The sequence below is a fragment of the Rhinopithecus bieti genome, unplaced genomic scaffold, assembly GCF_001698545.2.
Source record: "Rhinopithecus bieti isolate Rb0 unplaced genomic scaffold, ASM169854v2 scaffold_788, whole genome shotgun sequence".
Taxonomy (NCBI): Eukaryota; Metazoa; Chordata; class Mammalia; order Primates; family Cercopithecidae; genus Rhinopithecus; species Rhinopithecus bieti.
In genome coordinates, this window is record NW_016803416.1 from 347403 (window position 1) to 364682 (window position 17280).

Genomic DNA, 17280 nt, shown 5'->3' on the forward strand with positions numbered 1-17280 from the left:
CATTGTTTCTAGTACTCAAGTGAGCAATTACTATGTGCTAAATAAAAGATACCAGAGTCAGAAAAAATTGGTTCAGAAGTTATTCTATGTTGCACAGCTCCAAAGTATAAAGCTTTAGATTTCCACCCAGGTTTTCTGGCCTCATACCATTATCTTCCCACAATGCCCAGTCACAGGTCAGCAACCACGAATTACAACTTCATATGTGTTTTCTTTTCAATGAAAAGGCACTAAAACTAAAGCAAAAACTACCTATTCTGATACTTTCTAGGTGTGCCAGTGAAACAAGCATCCTATAGTATCAGTATTTTCGTTTCAGTGTGCAAAATACATTCTGAGCTCAGCCAAGATTAAAGGTAACATCAAGAACAAATATCGCACAAAAAATTATCAATTTATGATGAAAGAGAGGATTTACTGCCTTATTCTTTAACTTTACAGGAGAGAGAGAACAATAAGACATGAAGTTATATAGATCACAGGTGGTCAAAATTTCTTTAAGGATCAGACAGTAAATATGTCAGGCTTAGGACCCATATGGTCTCAGTCACAACTACTCAACTGTGCCACTGTATCGGGAACGAAGCCACAAAAAAATATGTGAATGAGCATCGCAGTGTCCCTACGAAACTTTATTTACAAATCAGATCATTGTTTGTCAATCTCTGATTTAAACCATGTATTAATATTTCACTTTTGGACAACAGATTAAAAATATCCTCTTTACATGAGACACCAAAACAAACAAAACACTTGAAATATATACTCATTAAAATTTTGAAATATTTGGTATATTACCTCCCTGAGGTGGATGGCACAAAAAAAGATCTTTCTCTGAATAAATGCTAGTTTTAGAGAGCACAAAACAATAGAAAAGCAGTAAGAAATGCAATGGGTCTTTACCATGATTTTAAAATCAACATACAGGACTATTCCATATAATAGAAAATTGTAGTTTTATCTAAGTTTAACAAAATCTACTGGTGACTACATTTTAACGCCCATTAATATAGAGTATATGGGTTAGCACGGAGGTGAAAAACCTCTACCAGGAAAACCACAAAACACTGCTCAAAGAAATCATAGATGACACAAACAAATGGAAACACATCCATGCTCATGGATGGGTAGAATCAATGTTGTGAAAATGACCATACTGCCAAAAACAATTTACAAATTCAATGCAATCCCCTCTCAAAATACCACCTCATTATTCACAGAACTAGAAAAAACAATCCTAAAATTCATATGGAACCAAAAAAGAGCCTGCAGAGCCAAAAGAAGACTAAGCAAAAAAAAAAACAAATCTGGAGGAATTACATTACCCAACTTCAAACTACTGTAAGGCCATAGTCACCAAACAGTATGGCAGTGGTATAAAAACATGTATATAGTCCAATGGAACAGAATAGAGAATCCAGAAATAATGCCAAATACTTACAGTTAACTGACTTTGACAAAGCAAACAAAAACATAAAGTGGGGAAATGACACCCTATTCAACAAATGATGCTGAGATAATGGGCAATCCACATGTAGAAGAATGAAACTGGATCTTCATCTCTCACCTTATACAAAAATCAGCTCAAGATGGATCAAAGACTTAAATCTAAAACCTGAAACCATAAAACTTCTAGAGGCTAACATTGGAGAACCCCTTCAGTACACTGGCTTAGGCAGACTTCATAACCAAGAACCCAAAAGCAAACGCAACAAAACAAAGATAAATAGATGGGACTTAATTAAACTAAAAAGCTTCTGCACAGCAAAAGAAATAATCAGCAGAGTAAACAGACAACCCACAGAGTAGGAAAAATCTTCACAATCTATATAACCAACAAAGGACTAATATCCAGAATCTACAATGAACTCAAACAAGTCAGAAGGAAAAAAATAACTGCATCAAAAAGTGGGCTAAGGACATGAAAGAAGATATACAAATGGTCAACAAACATATGAAAAAATGCTCAACATCACTAATGATCAGGGAAATGCAAATCAAAACCACAGTGCAAATACCACCTTAATCCTAGCTAGAATGTCCACAATCAAAAAAAAACAAAAAACAAAAAAACAAAATTATAGATGTTGGTGTGGATGGGGTGAAAAGAAAACACTTTTGGTGGGAATGTAACCTAGTACAACCACTATGGAAAACAGTGTGTGGCAATTCCTTAAAGAACTAAAAGTAGATCTACCATCTGATCCAGCAATTCCACTCCTGGGTATCTACCAAGAAGAAAAGAAGTCATTATGCGAAAAAGATAGTTGTACACGTATGTTTATAGCAGAACAATTTGCAATTGCAAAAATATGGAACCAGCACAAATGCTCATCAATCAATTAGTGGATAAAGAAAATGTGATGCATACATATATTATGGAATGCTATTCAGGCATAAAAAGTAACAAAATAATGGCATTTGCAGCAACCTTGATGGAATTAGAAACGATTATTCTAAGTGAAGTAACTCGGGAATGGAAAACCGACTATCATATGTTCTCATTCATAAGTTGGAGCGAAGCTATGAGGATGCAAAGGCATAAGAAGGATACAACAGGCTTTGAGGAATTGGGGGAAAGGGTTGGGGGGTGGTAAGGGTTGAAAGACTACACACTGCATACAGTGTACACTGCTCAGGTGACAGGTGCACCAAAATCTCAGAAAAAGAACTTATTCATGTAACCAAACACCACCCATTCCCCATAAACCTATTGAAATAAAAATACATATATTAAAATTAATAATAAAACCTGCTTCCCCCAAAAAAGAAAAAAAAATGTTAGGAGTTACATTGTATTGAAAATGCTAATTGTGATAAAAACACAAAAGAATAAAGAAAAATTACTATGGTGGGAAAGAAAACGAAGACAGAAATAATTATGTCCAATATCTGTATATCTAGAAATATGTGAACAGTACATTCAAGGCCAGGAGGAAATGAGCCTTAGTTTAATAACTGACCATTGGATCATATCAGAATTCACTGCTTTTGTGAGGACAATGGATTGAGAAACAGCACTTGGCAAGTTTGTAATCTCTCAACTCAGAGTTGGGTGAAATATCAACTGCATAATTATGGGCCTTTTAATTCTGAATAAAAGAGTTCCTAACTTTGCATTTTTCAGAATTATAGTTACAATGGAAACTGTGGCTATCACCATCAAGCCTGTCATCTCACCAACTTCTTAGAGAAACTATGGCAAGGCTCTGGAAGACAGAACAACTAAATTTTTATAGGGAATGAATAATCTGAGATGAAAAAGAAAAAGAGGAAAGGATAGAAGTAGGGAAACTTAAATGGAGAGAATGTAATATGGGAAAGTCCACCCTCAAAATGTTTGAATGGAAAGCACAGTCACCCAGAAAAAAGGCCAGACACAGGACAGCACACATATAAAAAAGAGGGAATGTTACCATCACCAAGTACACAGTCATTCTAAAGGGTTGAGGAGTAAATAGTTGTCAGAAAATTTATGAATATTTTAAAATTCTCACGAAAATAAAATGGAGAGATCAATGCAAATATTTTTTCAAAAGAATATATGGGTTAGGTGAAAGAAGCTAAAATTTAAATCTATCACATGAGGTTATGAAAACTAAAGAATACTATTATCTTAGATTTTCACATGTATAAGAAAATGACAATTCCCATTAATTTCTAAAGGTAGACCAAGAAAACTTATTTACTTGTTTTACACAAAAGTGGATTTCACATACGGAATAATGACCTACACTCAACACCCTTTAACTTCTGGCATACACTTCACTAAGAGTCTAAGAGCAACATATTATAGTAGAAAAACCGTGGTATTTGGAACTCAGCCAGCTACTGGTTATAATCCCTATATTACCAAATCCTAGTTAAGATTTCTGATAAGTTACTTATGTCACTAAACATCAGTATCCTAATTTCGGAAAATGGGACTGAAAAGACCTTCAACTGTGCAGATTAACAACTAATCATAGGCAATTTACATACAGTACACAGAATACAATGCCTATTTTTTATTATTTAATGATAAACATAAGTCTCTGTCTCAGGGCTAAAATATTTTTTAACATTTACAACTGTTTGATTTAAATTTAAAATATTTTTTAATTGAAATTTTAAAACTTGACTTGTTGTAATGTTCTTAAATTTAAATTTTACACTGACAAATATTAAATGTTTTCATTTAAATGTTTAATGTACTTGTTCATGCTCATTTTCTCTCTTGCCTGCCACCATTTAAGACATGCCTCTTGCCTTCTGCCATGATTGTGAGGCCTCCCCGTCCAAGTAGAACTGTGAGTCCGTTAAATTTCTTTTTCTTTATAAATTGCCAGGTCTCGGGTATGTCTTTACCAGTGGCATGAAAACGGACTAATACAGTAAATTGGTACCAAGAGTTGGGTGCCACTGTAAATATCCAAAAATGTGGAAGCAACGTTGGAACCAGATAGCAGGCAAAGGCTGAAACAGTTGAAAGGGCTCAGAAGACAGAAAAACTGTAGGAAAGTTTGGAACTTCCCAGAGACTTGTTGAATGGTTTCGACCAAAATGCTAATAATGACATGGATAACGAAATCTAAGCTGAGGTGATCTCAGATGGAGATGAGGAACTTGCTGGGAACTGCAATAAAAATGATTCTCGCTATGTTTTAGCAAAGAGACTGCTAAATGATTTGTGGAACTCTGAACTTGAGAGAGACGATTTAGGGTATCTGGTGGAAAAAATTTCTAAGCAGCACAGCATTGAAGAGGTGACTTGGGTGCTGTTAAAATCATTCAGTTTTAAAAGGGAAACAGAATAAAAGTTCAGAAAATTTGCAGCCTAACAATGTGATAGAAAAGAAAAGCCCACTTTCCAAGGAGAAATTCAAGCAGAAATATGCGTAATGAGAAGCCAAATGCGAATCTCCAAGACAGTGGGGAAAATGTCTCCAAGGCATGTCGGAGACCTTCACAGCAGCTCCCATCACAGGCCTAGGGGCCTAGAAGGAAAAAAAGGTTTTGTGGGCCCTCCTGCTGTGTGTAGCCTAGGGCCTTGGTGGCCCGCATCCTAGCCACTCTAACCATGGCTAAAAGGAGCCAAGATACAGCTCGGGCTGTGGCTTCAGAGGGTGCAAGCCCCAAGTCTTGGCAGCTTCCATGTGGTGTTGAGCCTGCAGGTGCCCAGAATTCAAGAATTGAGGCTTGGGAACCTCTGCCTAAATTTCAAAGGATGTATGGAAACGCCTGGATGTCCAGGCAGAAGTTTGCTGCACACGCAGGGCTCTCATGTAGAACCTCTGCTAGGGCAGTGCAAAAGGGAAATGTGGGGTTGAAGCCCCCACACAGAGTCCCCACTGGGGTACTGCCTAGTGGAGCTGTGAGAAGAAGGCCACTGTCCTCCACACCCCAGAATGGTAGATCCACCAACAGCCTGTACCATGCACCTGGAAAAGCCGCAGACACTCAACACCAGCCCATGAAAGCAGCCGGGAGGAAGGCTGTACCCTGTAAAGACACAGGGGCAGAGCTACCCACTTCTCGCATTAGCTTGACCTGAATGTGAGACATGGAGTCAAAGGAGATCACTTCTGGAGCTTTAAGATTTGACTGCCCCACTGGATTTCAAGACTTGCCTGGGGCCTTCTGCCCTTTCATTTTGGCTCATTTCTCCCATTTGAAATGGGTGTATTTATCCAATGCCTGTACCCCCTTCATATCTAGGAAGAACTAACTTGCTTTTGATTTTACAGGATCATGGGTAGAAGGAACTTGTCTTGTTTCAGATGAGACTTTGGACTGCAGACTTTTGAGTTAATGCTGAACTGAGTTAAGACTCTGGGGAACAGTTGGGAAGGCATGATTGGTTTTGAAACGTGGGGACATGAGATTTGGGAAGAGCAGGGGTGGCATGATACAGTTTGGCTGTGTCACCACCCAAATCTCATCTTGAATTGTGGCTCCCGTAATTCCCACATGTTGTGGGAGGGGGCGCAGTGGGAGATAACTGAATCATGGGGCGGTTGCCCCATACTGTTCCCACGGTAATGAGTAAGTCTTGCAAAATCTGATGATTTTATAAGGGGAAACCCTCTTCGCTTGGTTCTCATTTTATTTCTTGCCTGCTGCCATGTAAAACGTGCCTTTCATGTTCCATCGCGATTGTGAGGCCCTCCGAGCCATGTGGAACTGTGAGTCCATTAAACCTCTTTTTCTTTGTAAGTTACCCAGTGTGGGGTATGTCTTTATCAGCAGCATGAAAATGGACTAACACAAATAACATACACTTGTGTCCTTGCTAACCAACTTAAGTAATTTTACCAATAAAGCTGAAGTCCTCTGTGTCCCCTCTATACCTCGCCTTCCAGAGGTAACTATTATCCTGAATTTGGTGTTTATTATTCTCATGCATGTTTATACTCTTACTACATGTGTATCTTTTATCAGTATGTAGTATTATATTTTTTTAAATTTCACACAAAGAGCAGCATGGAGTACATATTCTGGAACTTGCTTTTTCTCTAACCCAAGTGAAGAAGCAGAGAAAACTGGCAGGAAAACTAAAGAATTGAGATTTTGTTTTTCTTATCAGTTAAAAGGCCCTAAATGATCATTTTTTTAAAAAAATCTATTCTCGCAAAGTCTACCTACGTAAATCCGCACAGTTATTCTTCTGTTCTTGTTTTCCAATTTGTAAAATTAGGATAATAATCTGTGCTTCTTACTCCATGTGAAACTTTTGAAATAAACATTCTTTTAAGACTTTGAAAATAAAGAGCTTATAGAAATTTTAAAAATCAAGTGCATGTTCGTGAAATAACATATTGGTCAATTCAAGTATTTCAGGCTCATAAAAGAAGTTGGTTTGCAATGATCTAGAATTATTAATATATTTTGTTTCATTCACCTACCATAATTGCAATGAGTATTATTTCTTCATATTCTAAACCAAGAATATTATTTTAAAAATTAATTACCTGAGAAAACTGTGTGACAGTGTTAACTGTTCTGGAATACATTCTACTCTCAACTGTGCCACCAACCCAATAACCAAAAAACTTAAAGTAAACCTCTCAAACTCCTCACTTGTAAACCAAAGAAACTGCATTAACAATCTCTTCTTTTCCAGCCCTAGTGATTATTTAAATATAATTAAGTACACCCAGATATGTACATGTATAGAGAAAGAGATATTCTAATACTGCCAGAATGAACTGCAGAGAAATCTCAACCTTAATTCTGTGGGAGGTAATTCAGATGAAATAAGAGCATAGCCAGTTTTTTTAAAAGAAAAAAAAAAAAAAAGGACGCACACTGCATAAAGGTTTAAAAAATCCAAGTATGCTAGTATTCAGGTGCCTAGAACAAAAGTAGCCCTGGTTAGTTTCCAGAAGAATTACTTTAATGAAAAACTGTTTTGCAGACAAATTGCAAGGTATTTCACTTTAGCAAGCATATACTTTGTGTCTATCATATGCTCAAGGTATTATGAAGGTATGAAGTCAAATGAAGTAAGTAACATTCTATCAAAGTTAAAATGATCAGTTAAAAGTCATATCAAAAATGACAAAAGGAAATTAAGAAAATCCAATTTACAATGCATCATGAAGAATAAAATACTTAGGAATAAACTTAACCAAAGAGGTAAAACACTTTGGTTAACTACAAAATGCTGCTAAAAGATTATGCAAATAAATTGAGTACATCAAATGTAAAAACTCCTGCCCAGCAAACAATCAATATAGTAAAAAGGCAACCTACAAAACGGGAGAAAATACGTATTGCAAACCACATATCTGATAAGAGGTTAATATCCAGAATATAAAGAACTCCTTCAACTCAACAGGAAAAAAAAAAAAAGCCTCCAATTTTAAAATAAGCAAAGGACTTGAATAGACATTTTTTCAAAGATATACAAATCACCAACAAGCATATGAAAAGATCCTCAACATCAGTAATCATCAGAAATGCAAATCAAAACCACAATGAGATGATCACCTCACATCTGTTAAAATGGCCATTATCAAACACACAGAAAACAACAAGTGTTGACAAGGATATTAAGAAATTGGAACCCTTGTGCAAGGTTGGAAATGTAAAATGGTGCAGCTGCTACTAAAAAACATACAGAAGTTCCTCAAAAAATTAAAAATAGAATTACTATGTAACACCACTTCTAGGTACATGTCCAAAAGAAAATGGGAACAGGATCTTTTTTCTTTTCTTCTTTTTTTTTTTTTTTTTTTTTTTTTTTTNAGGCGCCCGCCACCACGCCCAGCTAATTTTTGTATTTTTAGTAGAGACGGGGTTTCACCGCGTTAGCCAGGATAGTCTCCATCTCCTTTTCTTTTCTTTTCTTTTCTTTTTTTTTGAGACGGAGTCTCGCTCTGTCGCCCGGGCTGGAGTGCAGTGACCGGATCTCAGGTCACTGCAAGCTCCGCCTCCCGGGTTTACGCTATTCTCCTGCCTCAGCCTCCTGAGTAGCTGGGACTACAGGTGCCCACCACCTCGCTCGGCTAGTTTTTTGTATTTTTTAGTGGAGACGGGGTTTCACCGTGTTAGCCAGGATGGTCTCGATCTCCTGACCTCGTGATCCGCCCGTCTCGGCCTCCCAAAGTGCTGGGATTACAGGCTTGAGTCACCGCGCCCAGCCGGGAACAGGATCTTAAAGAGATATTTGCACACCCATGTTCACTGCAGCATTATTCACAATAGCCAATAGGTGGGAGTAACCTAAACTTCCATCGACAGATGGCTGGATAAGGAAAAGTGGTATATACAGATGATGAATTATTATTCAGCATTGAGAAAAAAGAAGAAAATCGTGTCACTGCTACAACATGGATGAACTTTTAGGACGTTATGCTAAATAAGCCACTCACAAAACAATAAATGCCACATGATTCCACTAACATGAAGTATCTATAGTCAGACTCTTGGAAACACAAAGTAGAATGGGGGATGAAGGGATGAAAGAGGTGGAAAAAGGATTGTTCAATGGATACACAGTTTGAGTTTTGCAAGATGAAATAGTTCTAGAAACCTACTGCACAATATGCATATACTTAACACTACTGTAATGTATACTTAAAATTTCTATGTGCTTTTACCACAATAAAAGTTACACAGAAAATGAAACCTGAGAGTTCAAATAAGTGAGAAGTTATTTTCAACCTGATTTTTTAAAAAATCTTTTAGATGCTGACTTTAGCCTTTGATGTGAGCTTTTAACTACTCTCAGCCTTTGCTAACAAAACAATTACACCCATAGTACAAAAACAAAATATTTCTGAAATGCTTGAGGAGTACATTCTTTCTGAAGCAGAAAATAACTCCATCTCTTTCTAAACACCGACTTAACCAAAAGAGGATAGAAGGGAATGGATACCAGACACATAAGGATGATCTTTGTCCCTCAAAACTTTATTTAGCAAGCTGATTTCAGGTTGACAAAGTCAACAGCAGAGTTCCTATCCAATCTATTACAAATCGGAATCACAAATTCCAAATAAGTAAAGGCCAAACTAATGATGTCTATGGTATAAACCCTCATTTCCCAGAATTTATATAATTTTCCCAAAGTATCCAATATCAAGGGAAGTAGGCTAGCCTGACAGACTCCCAGGTCACACATTATCAAAAGTTATGGTGAGACCCCGTGTTAATATCCATTTGTATGCACTGCAAAGACACACTTGTGATGAACACCCTTACCTTCATCAAAGTCAGCATCATCCTCTGTGTGCTGAGGGAAAGGAAAGCAGTTGGTAATTTCAAGCCGATCTTCTACAACCAGGCCCAAAAGCACTCCTTGAACAACTTCAGTTCCTTGTCCTTCTTCTTGATAATGTTTGATTATCTTTAATACCACCTAAAACACACACACAGAAAGGAGCTTAACAACCATCCTAGTTTATTATTTCCTTTATTTCTAAGAAAAAACAAAATAAACTGCACTAGGTTTGCAAAACCACAAAATTAAATAAGAGGAATAAATAAATACCTTACAAATCCTTTCCTTTACCCTTACATAAATAATAAAGCTCACATAATCTAAATGTAGATCTGAAACTCCAGGAGTTGGACTACATGTCAAAAACGTCCATGTACAGCACTTATGCTCTTAAATCAAAGCTCCCCTATGGTCTGGCATCTAGGAGTTCCTTCAGCCAAATCAAACAATCAATACCCCCTCAACCTGCGGCTATTATTGAGAAAGTGATCATGTTAATAGACAAGTAAATGACAAAAATCAATAAGATACAGAGATAAAGGTCTCAATTATTGGGACACCTGAAAGCAGAGCCTTCTGATAAATTCTCATTTTGCTTTTCTCAACAGATCATCTCCATAGTCAGAGGATGCAACAACAAGAATCTGGTTGGTACAGTCCCCAGCATGATCTAGTTTTCCTCAATCAGAAGGATTCACTAAACAACCTCTCATGGAATAACCAGATCTTATACTACTCTCTCCTTTAATATTCCCATAAAGATAAAAGAGGTAACACCATGCACAGGTGGACAAGCAATTAAAGTCTGCAATAATAATAATACTAATAATTCCTACAACATGGAGTTAATATATGTAAAGTGCTTTTTATAGTGTCTGACACATATTAATAATAATAACATTAATACTTTATATAAGCCCATGGCCTGAAGACCCAAAAGGCAACACATTCAAAATTGTAATGTAAAGTTCTCAGAGGGAAAAGAAGTCTAACAAGAAAATGACCATTTATTTGTACGTCATTAGTGCTCCATTAAAACAAATGTATTACTGTTAGAAATTAAGTAATGGGTGGGCCAGGCACACACAGGGCGGGCAGCTACTTCTGTGCGCAGCCTGAGTCCACAGGTCAGCTCAGCCACAGGGGTGGTGAAGAAACAGCCTAAGAGGGAATCAATGCGGTTGTCAGCTAAACTTGCTCCCGCAAAAGTGGAAACAAAGCTAAAAAAAGGCAGCAGGAAAGGATAAATCTTCAGACAAAAAGTGCAAACAAAGGGAAAAGGGGAGCAAAGGGAAAACAGGCCAAAGTGGCCAACCAGGAAACTAAAGAAATTTACCTGCACAAAACGAAGAAACTAAAACTGAGAAAAGTCCAGCCTCTGATGACGCCAGAGATAAAGAAGCCAAGTTTAACTGATATCATAATACACTGCATTTTATCAGTAGTCCCTATTTCCCTTCTTGTACAACCCAGAGGAATACTGTTATCAACTATTTTGTAAACACAAGTTTGTGTGAGATACTGGGAGGGTTTGACTGTCTTGTCAGCTTAACATTTCATAGTTGGTGGTTAGTTTTTATATCCTGTAATACAAAGCATATTAAATGGCAATATGGAGTTACGGTCCTGCATTTAATGTCTTGAACATTTTAAATTACTTTCACTCCCACATTATTTTTAGTAGAACTATTTCCTAAAGAAAAACACTCTTTGATCATGACTCTCCCTGTCATAATTGCATGCACTGTAACATCTTTGGTAGTGGTAGTCCTGCTTTTCTAATTAACTTTGTTAATGTGCTATAGAAGATCGAAAATTTGAGTATGTAGTCCATATGGTATTATATTGTGAATTGGTGAGATCTATGTAACAGCTTACTAACATGTGAAGATACTGGCACTTGATAGCCTCTTACAGAAAGTTTGCTTCCCAATTTTAAGCTGGAAAGTCACTGAAATAACTTTGAAAATTACAACACATGGCTTTTTAGATCTTCAGTATATATGTTAAGAATTGCGAACAAACTGAAATGTCTGTGTACTGATCCTCAACACAACCAATAAACCAATTATGAAAGAAAAAAAGAAACTAATTAATGACCAGTTAATAACAGCATATTACATTTACTAAACATTATATGACAGGCAATAATCTAATTATTTCGCATGTATTACCCTATCATGTAATTTTCACAACAACCTTAGGGGAAAGGTACAGTTATACTCATTTTATAGATAAGAAAACTGAGGCAGAGAGAAATTAAGTAAATGGCTAACGGTCACACATCTAGGAAGTAGTGGAACCAAGACTGAAACCTAGTTGAAGTTCAAAGCTTGTGTGTATACTTTAATAACAAGGAGATGATTTTCATATTACTAAATTGATAATTAAAATACCCGGTTAGTAATAGACAACAGACATGCCGTAAAAACTGTGTTATGAATAGATCCAAAAAGACTACACCAGTAAGATACATAACTCCAAAGGAGAGCAAGCAGTCAGCAGGGAAAAGAGCTCAAAATGGATTAACACCAACTAATAAGACTGGCAGACCTTCAATACTATGAAATGAAAGAAGTACACAACCTACACATTCCTGTATGAAAGACCTCTCCACTTTCTGAAAGGCACAAAAATGGACTTGATGAGTCATACAAGTATGGGTATGAGTTCCAGCTCCAGCATTTATTAGCTGTGACCTTGAGAAAGCTATTTAATCTTCTCAAGCCTTAGATTCTAATTTGCAAAAGAGCACTATTTCATATCATTACCGACACTACTAAAAATGACACAGTATAGAGTTCTTTGCAGAGTCTGCCACATACTAACTGCTCAATAAATGACCAATATTGTTGATTTTTGTCAATAACTAATGCTTATTCAACATACCTCTGCCAAGAAAAATCATTTTTACACTTAAAAAACAGAACAAACACAGATGATTAAGAAGGGATAAACTAAACTGATAGTTATTACAAACACATCTACCAATTCATCTAGGTTACCTAGATTCCTTTATACTAACCCCTACTAATGAGATTGCTGAACCACTACTGAAATCAAAGTAAACAAGAGATACTAGAAGAGATATATGAGCTTAACAGAGTTCTTCAGACAAATTCTAGAAGTGATTCCTAAACAGCTGATTCCTACATATGCAAAAGAGAATACTGGTGACTAGTACCAGCACAGTTTCATAAAGAAGCCAGGTGAAAATAACCTCATTTCCAGTTACGAAGAAACTATTTTAAAACAAGTTATTACAGTTCAAACTATATTGAAACTGTCTTAACTCTAACAAAAGTGAATTCTAAAGGGATCAGTAAGGATAACGTAACCAAACAGCACACCAGGCTTGATATGCTTGCCAAACAGCCAATGCAATTTTATGTAATATCAATAGAATACAGTGCTCCAAGTAAAAGAAATAATTATCTCACTCTTTCAACATCACTGAACTGTTATCCTCAGTTCTTCACAATGACCCAAGAGAAAATTTACCAGTAACAGTACCCAACTAAGAAATGAGAAAAGCACAAAAAACAATCAGTATAAGTAAGAATCCACAGAAAAGGGTAATTACAACAGAGAAAGCTTAAAATCCTATTATGAGAACCAGTAAAATTAATGCAAACCTCTCTCTAGGCAAGGGACACTCAAAAAAAGCACTTTCCAAACACTGAAGAGCTCTTTGGTTGCTTGAGGATTGGTCTTACTTTGAAGGTAAAACCTAAGGACCACAGGTGATAGTTTCTGGAAAGAAGATTTCAACTCTAAGGCTGTCCAAAAAAGGAAAGCATTCAGGAAAGACTCGATCACTAAAATAATTTCCAACTTTAATATTTATGATCTTGTCATTTTAATATAATCTGATAAAGTACTCAGGGAAAAAAACCATTATCAAAACTAAGCTAGTTCATTCTTCATTGTGACATTTTATGATCGTCCTACTTCCTACATACACACTAAAACCTCAATTCTTTAGTTCAAGAAGTAATGTCGTGGAGATGCCTTAGAGTAGGATTCATTTGGAGCAGGGGTTCCCAACCCCCAGGCCACAGACGGGTACTGCTCTGGTACTGCTCCGTGTCCTGATAGCAACCTGGCTGCACAGCGGGAGGTAAACTGCCTAAGCTCGTCTCCTGTCAGGTGACCAGTGGCACTGATTCTCACAGAAGCACAAACCTTTATTGTGAACTGCACATGCAAGGGATCTAGGTTGCATGCTCCTTTGGAGAATCTAATGACTGACGATCTGAGGTGGAACAGTGTCATCCAGAAACCATCCTCTCATCTCCCCACAACTATCCCTGCATGGAAAAATCGTCTTTCACGCAACTAGTCCCTGGTGCCAGAAAGGTTGTGGACATTGATTTAGATGTTAAAAGGAAAGGAAATTCCTGATTCAATAGAACTAAATGACATACATACTTCTGCTACTCTATGTAGATAACCAAGAATTTCCCATGTACATGTATTTCAAAATTTCACAGATTTGAAGTATCTTTAATAAGAGACAGAATCAATGTGCTCATTGTTTCCCCTTGTAAAGGTTCCCATAAAAATGAAAGGATGATTTACTCACCACATCTTCAACACCTAACACAGATACGGGCAGATAAAAGATATGCAAAACATATTTTGCTGAAGGAATGAATGGCAAACACTTATCAATCACTTATGATATGTCAAGCTAAGACCACTAAGTGTCTTACATGCAATGACTCACTGAATCCTTACAACCACCCTATGAAGTCAGTTATATTATTTTCCCATTTTACATAAGGAAACAGAGATAAGCTGACAGGGAATCCAGCCAGGGAAGTGAGATCTGACTTCTGAGTCCAAAGCACTTCTAATTACTTCACAATAAATGAGTGACACCAAGCTGAGCGCACCAAACATGGTGATAACAGCAAAGGCTGAAAAAGACACATGGAAAGCTTAACCATTCTTCAAAACAAAAACACTCTCCTGTTATATTTGGTTTATATGTATCACAAATGACCCCGCATTTGTGAGACATATACACTCAGGAGCCCTATTTACTCATTCTCAGCTAAGAAAAATCACCTAAAGAGCTTTTTTTAGATAAATGAAGAGGGGTCCTCATTCTGGATACACATTAGAGCCATCTGGGGAGCTTTAAAGTATACTAATGACTGAGCACACTCCTGAAATTCAGCTAACTGATATGGGTTGGGTTCCTATACCGGGTTTGGTGGGCGGTGTCTGTTTTTAGATTCTCCAACTTACTCTAACATCCTATTTAATTCTAACTTTTAATGAAGTTGTACAGCCTAGCTTTCCTTTGTTTTTGTTTTGTTTTGTTGTAACTCCTCAGGTGACTACAATACACTGCTGGTCAAATCCCAATTTCCTTTCCTCTGTTTTAAGACTTCGTGGGGTGCTGAAAAGTGAAGACACTGAGAAATACAGACCCAAAAGTGAACATGTTGTTTATAAATAAGCATAAATATCACCCTAATAAGAGGAATTCAAGCCCTACTTGGAAGAATCTCTACAACATATAAACAAGAGGGAAGGTAATACCAGCAACCCATCTTGAAATATTCATGTTTTCTGCAGCACAGTAAGACACCTTAGGATCTGACCCCGTATCTAAGACTGTTATGAACCGTTGCTGACTAGAGTTGTTTATCCTATAAATTAATGGGTAAATGAGGATTCTACTATGAATTACGCCTCAAGGGACAGAAGCAAACTTGACAGCAGAAACCTAACTCATCAAATTCTTCTACACCTTCTGAAACTTTGTCACGTTCTGGGTCTAAATGCTTAACTTACTCTATGTGCCCTAAACAGTAAGTATTGTTCTCTGATTAGGTCAGTTGCCTCTCAAACCGTTTCCCAGATTTCTGAAGTTTACACAGTCTTAAGTTGGGCAGATCTTCAAGGAATCCCAACCTGCAAGAGAGTAAACAGATGTCCTGTCTGCTGAAATTACCCTGAAGGGAACAGTTTTCTACTATTGTTCATTATTCAGTGAAACTATTTGAAAAAGCAAAGCAGACTATTACGCAATCTCTAATGAACACAAAGTTATTTTTTAAAGTGTCTGGTTTTAAAAAAAAAAGAAATGAAAACCTATTAGATTTTAGATTTTAAATCTAAAATCTAAATCTAAAAAACCTATTAGATTAGATTTTAGATTTTGCCCGAAAATCTAAAAGTAAGAAAGGATTTAACTTCTCTGACAAGTATTCTCTGTATTATAGGATAAAATATAAATACCGATCTAAAATAGCCAAATAAATAACACTATTAATTCAATAAATCTAAAATTTAGAAGAATTAAGAATGGCAGGTAAAATCTTCCATCCTTCCTAAAGGGAAAGATTTAACAGAATCTCTAAGACCTCCCTATCAAAATCATATCAAAGACTCAGTTCCATGGCAGGGAACAGTTCAAATTTGACCAAAATAAATATTACAGTTTTTTGATGAACTAGAATAATTTCCCATCAAACATAATGTCTGCATAGACCAGTAACTACAGAAAGATTTGAAATCTTTCTGCACAGAATCACTAGGCTTCTGTTATTTTGACTTCTTTCATTCCTTCATCCATTCACTCATTCATTCATTCACTTAGATATTTACTGAGTGACTTTTCAGATCAGTCACCTCTGCCAGGCCCTGGAAATATGAAACTAAATCAAACACATAGGTTTTACTTTCATGAGGCTCATATTTTTAGAACAGCAAGTCTCAAACACACAGTTTCTCTTTACTCTCACACAACTGCTGACACCAGATGTGTGGGTTCTTTCCATACCATGTAATTCTTCAATTCGCCAAACACTAGCTGGGTATCTTACAATTTAATTCAATTTTTGACACTATCTTCCTGAAGTTAGTGTCAGATTCCAAAAGTTAAGGGCATAGTCCTACAAGACTGCCCTCACTTCAGAAGCCAATTCCAAATCCAGGCCTCCAGTACGTCTCACCAATCAGCAATAAATCGGGAGTTCCCACAAAGCCTTCCTCAGATTCAATAATTTACTAGAATGACTCACAGAATTCAGAGAAACACTTTACTTGCATTTATCAGTTTATTATAAAGGACATGACAAAGGATACAAATGAAAAGCCAGATGAAGAGATGCACAGAACAAAATATTGGAGGTTGGGGGCAGAGCTTCTCTGGGCCTCCATCCTCCCAGCTCCTCCAAGTGTTTGGAAACCCAAAAGCTCATCAAATCTTGTACAAGAGTTTTTACAGAGCTTAATGGATGGCGCTTAATCTCCAGCCCAGCTACCCTCCTTCCCACAGGTCAGTGGGGCTGAAGGTTCCAACCCTCTAATCACTTGCTCTTTTGGGTAACTAGCTCCATCCTGAGGGGCCTAACCCAAATCACCTCATTAGCATTAACTCAGGTGTGATCAAAGGGGAAGCATTATGAATAAAAGACAGTCCTATCACTCAGGAAATCCTAAAGGTTTGGGGAACAGTGTGACAGGAACAAGAACAAAGACTAAAGACATTTCATGTTATTTCAAGGCCCTTTAAAATTAAAAAAAAAAAAAAAAAAAAAAAACTCTTAAAACAT

The 17280-nt window shown here is 36.8% G+C and overlaps 1 protein-coding gene across 1 annotated transcript in view; it reads right to left on the bottom strand.

The window, feature by feature from the left end:
• The window catches only part of EIF3H (eukaryotic translation initiation factor 3 subunit H), a 112563-nt gene that overhangs the window by 68580 nt on the left and 26703 nt on the right, over positions 1-17280 (bottom strand). Inside the window, 1 exon segment of the mRNA XM_017882644.1 lies at positions 9688-9844. Coding sequence (XP_017738133.1) covers positions 9688-9844 — 157 coding nt within the window.